This window comes from Limulus polyphemus, unplaced genomic scaffold (genome assembly GCF_000517525.1).
Source record: "Limulus polyphemus unplaced genomic scaffold, Limulus_polyphemus-2.1.2 Scaffold1695, whole genome shotgun sequence".
Classification (NCBI taxonomy): domain Eukaryota; kingdom Metazoa; phylum Arthropoda; class Merostomata; order Xiphosura; family Limulidae; genus Limulus; species Limulus polyphemus.
The window spans coordinates 111,603-117,320 of NW_013667305.1; the positions used below are offsets into that span (position 1 = coordinate 111,603).

The 5,718-nt window shown below is 33.2% G+C and overlaps 1 protein-coding gene across 1 annotated transcript in view; it reads left to right on the top strand.

The window, feature by feature from the left end:
- The first annotated feature begins 1,525 nt into the window (after positions 1-1,525).
- Positions 1,526-5,718, top strand: part of LOC106464585 (actin cytoskeleton-regulatory complex protein PAN1-like) — a 22,388-nt gene continuing 18,195 nt past the window's right edge. Inside the window, exons 1-3 of the mRNA XM_013924740.1 lie at positions 1,526-1,537; positions 1,857-1,931; positions 2,109-2,450. Of these exons, the coding sequence (XP_013780194.1) occupies positions 1,526-1,537; positions 1,857-1,931; positions 2,109-2,450 (429 nt within the window). The remainder of the gene's footprint in view (positions 1,538-1,856; positions 1,932-2,108; positions 2,451-5,718) is intronic.

The window sequence follows — 5,718 nt, forward strand, 5'->3', positions numbered from 1 at the left end:
AACAACAATGAATCGCATGCTACAGCATGATAATTAAAAACCATAATTTATTTTGTTTTAGTCGTTTTGGTTTTTATTTTTGGTTTAACAAGTGAGTGCATGCTTACATTTTGAAAGAAATGGTGGAATTTTCTTTTCAAAAGTTTGTAATAAACGAATATTGGTTTATTTTTATATGAAATTACAAAATATTTTGTATGTTGTGTATTATTGTTGTTTTTCGACTTATTCCTTGTCATGGTCGTTTCCAAAGAGCAAAGAATATGCAAGTGCATGTTTTTAAATGTCAATAATTTGTAGTGGTTGAGTTCAATCTGGAATCATGGATGCATGTAATATTTGTATTCTAGGAAAGAAAAAAAGTCCTTTTACTACATTTCTCTTAAGCAGTGTTTATGTGCGGAAGGTTTTAGTTTCAGTTTTGAAATTGAAATATTCTTCTGGGTTGTCCTTTGGTAGAGCTCTGTATTTCGAAGCTGACGAATCGTTTTCGAATCCGTGCGATACCACGAAATATTCCTCGTCTCTAAGTTTTGTGTGCGTTGCAAAGATAACATTCAACCCTCAGCGTGGATGTTGGGTAATAGGTTGCTTCTCTGTGGATAAAAGCTCAAAATTAGGAGCAACAGTAGAAATCCTTTGTAAATTTAACATAAATACGAATACAAAGACGTAAATAGATATCAAATATTCGTAACAACGGTGAAATATAAAAATATATTTTACATAGATTCTGTAAAAAGGGTATAAATAATATATAAACATCACAAGCTCACTGTCACAAGCGAAATATAAAACATATTAATTTATAGGTTCTGAAAAAAAGGAAAATAAATAAAAATTGAGAATTAAGTACTTGACATAATAGATTTTATCTTGTGGTGTTATAAAAAAGAGAAACAGCTCTGAGATTTCAATATCGAAACTTGTACGACAGACACTGTGTGAAACGAAGTAATGAGAAATGGGCGCTTTAGGTATTCATAACATATAACTTTACAAAGTGTTAATAAGAAACTGTTTTAAATTACCATTATTGTCATTGAATAGCACTCGTGGTTAAAAATAATAATTTTAAACACCAGGTGGTGTCGAAGTCTTTCACATTGTGTTTTTCTCTGTTATTGGTAGTCTCAGTTTATTTTTTCCGGGTAACTAAAACAAAGGATAAAGAATGAGGAAGAAGAACAAAAACTAAATAAAAATTCCGAATTTAGAGCACTCGTTACGTACGCGATTCTTTCGTTATTACATCCTTTCTACAACACATTCTGATTTGTATGATGCTCTGTATTTATTGGTTCAGTTAGGTAGTTTGAACGGTGGTGAAGAAAGGGTGGGACAACCAAGCCCAAGCCTTAGGAAAACTCTTATTTTCTTGGATGTTAGTAAAACTGTTTGGCCTACATTGCATTACACGGGTTTTTATTCTTCAAAGACTCTAGCTTGATATATAAAACGCCTAATCAAGATCCTGATATCGTTGTCTTGTATATTCTTTGAGTGAAGTACAAAGCTTACAATTATGCTCTCTAAGGTAAGAAATCAACAGATATCATTTCAAAGAGTTCTGGAACGTCGGGATGACCTTAGAACGTATAAATTTTCAATTTTCTTTTTCTAACTTCACAAATACTATCCGAGCTATGTGCGATACTATTATTTGAAGTAAAAATGTATTTCGTTTTCAACTATTTTGATTTAATCGCCACCTGTACTAGCATAACATATTATCAATTAACAACAAACTTCTCTCTGAAGTTGAATAAAAATTTACTACGTCTCAATATTTCAGACTTTCTACTTTTGTTCGTTCCATTTTTATGAATTGACTAAAAATAGGTAATTATTTTCAGATAGTTGCCATCTGTCTATTTGTCGTGACAGCACGCGCCATTCCTACCCCGTATGGTTACGTGCCAGAACCAGTGGTGAGTCATTTTGTTTTTAATAAGAAATTTTAACTGAAGTTTTCAGCTGCTGTAAATAATCCGATGATAGCTATTTCTTAACAGCACCATCTTCCTAATCACCAATACTCATTCTACCTTTATCCAAAAAAAAAGATTAATTTAGAACATTTAAATATTTGCTATTTTTATTCTTAGGAAAAACCCCAACCTTATGACTTTTCTTACGAGGTCAGGAATGATTATGGCGACACTCAATGGCAGCAGGAGTCTGGTGATGAATACGGCAACAAGCAGGGTTCTTATGGTTACCGTGATGCTGCAGGTGTCTACCGCCAGGTGGAGTACATTGCCGATCAAGCAGGTGCCCGTTTTGTGATAAAGACCAACGAGCCCGGGACTGACAACCAAAATCCCGCCGATGTTCAAATTACGTCGGAGAAAGCCCCTGCAACTTACCAACCCAAAGTTTACAGCGTCCCAAAACCTAATGTTTACCGTCCCGTCCTTAAAATCGCCCCTCCTGCGTATGTTCCTTCTGTAAAGGTTTCTGTTCCTACATACCACCATCCGGTTTTGAAGGTTGCTTCTCCTTATGGTAGTTACTAAAATGAATAACAAACACGTTTTTTTTTATCTTTTAATTCTGTGTTCAGCCATGAGTACATGATTTATTGTGAAATATTTCTACCAATGCGACGACTGTGCAAAGTGTTTTTCAGAAATGTGCTACTAAAAATATTTTTCGAAATGTACTACTAGAAGTGTTTTTTTTTTCAGAAATGTGCTACTAAAAGAGTTGTTTTTTCAGAAATGTGCTACTAAAAGAGTTTTTAGAAATACGGTACTAAAAATGCTATTCAGAAATGTGCTACTAAAAGTGTTTTTAGAAATGTGCTACTAAAGGTGTTTTTAGAAATGTGCTACTAAAAGTGTTTTTAGAAATGTACTACTAAAAGTGTTTTTAGAAATGTACTACTAAAAGTGCTTTTAGAAATATGTTACTAAAATAGCTATTCAGAAATGTGCTACTAAAGGTGTTTTTTAGAAATGTGCTACTAAAAGTGTTTTTAGAAATGTACTACTAAAAGTGTTTTTAGAAATGTACTACTAAAAGTGCTTTTAGAAATATGTTACTAAAATGCTATTCAGAAATGTGCTACTAAAGGTGTTTTTAGAAATGTGCTACTAAAAGTGTTTTTAGAAATGTACTACTAAAAGTGTTTTTAGAAATATGTTACTAAAATGCTATTCAGAAATGTGCTACTAAAAATGTTCTAGAAAGGTGCTACTAAAAGTATTTTTCAGAAATGTGCTACTAAAACTAGTTTTCAGAAATGTGATACTTCTACGATAATGTACTTTACTCAACTTCACTACAGACAGACATATTAAGATTAGCTTATACTATTCATTTGAAGTGTTTGCCTTGTGCACAAATTGTATTCCATATATTGCATAATAAACTTTGTTATATATTTATAATTCTTAAACGTATGGATTTCCGTGATTTTCTATCCTATGAAATTTAAAATAAAGAAATCTAACTGAAATATTCAATATTACTTTCAAATTATCTACATATTCACAAGGGCGTGCAAAATATTTAACGTTATGACATAACTTTAATACATACAGTGTATCAAATCACACACTGACATTTAAAATATTTTTAGATATATTTTTTTATTATTAAAATGAAAACAATTTAATTTGATATAATATTTGCTAAAACAAAGACACCAGCTACCACTTAAGGTACCATTACTCATAAAAATTCTCAAAGCAAATGTCATAAATGCAATTTGAAATACATCACTTAGGCCAAATAAGACACGTATTGGCAGCGACATTGCATATACTTTACTAAAGGAAATATTTGTTGATTACTATCAGGATAATAAACGTAATTGTTTTCCAGCTTTAAAGAAAATATGGTCTTCGTATTTCCTAGTTGTTGTTTGTTAAAGTTAGCGCCAAACTATTTGAGGATTACCTGCGTTAGTCGTCCCTAATTTTGAAGTAATAGACTAGAGGACAGCTAGCCAACACCACACACCGCCAATTCTTGGGATACTCTAGTTGAATAGTGATATTTGATTGTCATTCAGAATGCACCCATTGTAAAAAAAAAAAGTTATTAGCGCGATTATTTTTATGGCGCTTACCAATGGGACCCTCTCGGCCCATTTTGTTTGGGAGTATCTCAACTGATGAAGAGAAAAAAATAGCATAACAAATTTTATAAGTTTTTATATTCAAGGATTTGTTTTATTTGTTTGTTGCTAAGCAGTTGCACAATGGTTTATCTGTGCTGTGCCCACAATGGGCACTGAAACTTGATTTTTAGCGTGATAAGTCCTCAAATTTAGGACGAACCACGGGGTGGAGGACAAACTAATTGATTACATAGAGAAAACTCAATTTCGTGAGCTCTTTAGTTACTCTTGACCAGTAAATTTAACTCAGAAAAACTATTTAACTAAGATTTATAAAACAAGGGTAGAGAAAGGGAAAGACGTACATCTATATACGTAGGGCTGACACAAAGTAAGTTTAGATATAAACGTATAAATTGCGGGAGGATCACACAACCCACAGCTTTGCAAGCTGGTACAGATGTATAAAAAATATATTCGGAACATATTTATGACAAAACGACCATGGGAAAGATTGAAAAGTCGCTTTAAAAATCAATAGACTTTGTTTCATCCTAAAAATACAATACAAGTCACATTATATGTTCAGGGCCAGTTTTGGTACTTTGATGCTACTTGTCAAGTGCCGTTGTTTAAAAAGCGTACATAAATATTACGGCATAAATAACGGCGACTCTATTGCCCATTGCGACATTATTTAGTTGAAGATATAGTTTGTTGTCAAAACAAAAATATCCATTATGAAAGATGACATGTAAGATCTCTCTGACAGTGTCTATTATCAATCCGTACATCTCCAAATTGTTTATGTGATTTGATATGAATCACACACTGCATCGGTACCATCTTCTGTCTGTATGGATGGATAGAGAGCTACGATGTCCAATGTAAAAAGTACTGTTGTGTTGATCACTATGTGAGGCACATCCTTGATACATGATAGCAAGTATTGTGTATTATTTAGGTGTGCTGGAACGTAATTTAGTAATGGCATTAAAATTGTATGTATAAGCCAAAACAGACTTTCAGTGGCACTGCCATGTGCTGAGATTATGAATCTTAGTGAAATATTTGGTTTATGTTCTTTTGGTAAACCGTACAATTCTAGAATGTGGCTATTAGAGGGTATAAATTCATCTAGAAGCTTCTTAGGAAGGTTACTTGTTTTTTGTAAGTTCATAAATAATCTCTTTAACTTTCGGTTCAGTTATTTTGGTGGGGTCGCTGTTAAGTATTAGGTCGTCAAGAAATTAATGTCGCGTTTTGGAACACTTACATTAACCACCCACCCACAAAACGTACATCACGTATAATAGTTAAACGAATCGCCTAAACGCCACGTTAGTGTAGCCTATATAATGTGTAAAGTTTAGAATACTCTGATCCCATATAGTGATGGCACACGACGAGACGTACATGGGAATGTAATGCTGTTTGAATACAAGAAGGGAAACAACGCTGCTGTAGCCACAAATAATATCAAAGAAGTTTATGAAAATGTTTTAAACGTTCGTAAGTGTCAACGATGGTTCAGCAAATTTCGTTCAGGTGACTTTAGCCTTAAAGACTGTGATGGCAGCGGCTGACATGTTGGAATTTATATTGATGCTCTGAAGACCCTTGTTGAGTCTAATCCAAGGCAACACACT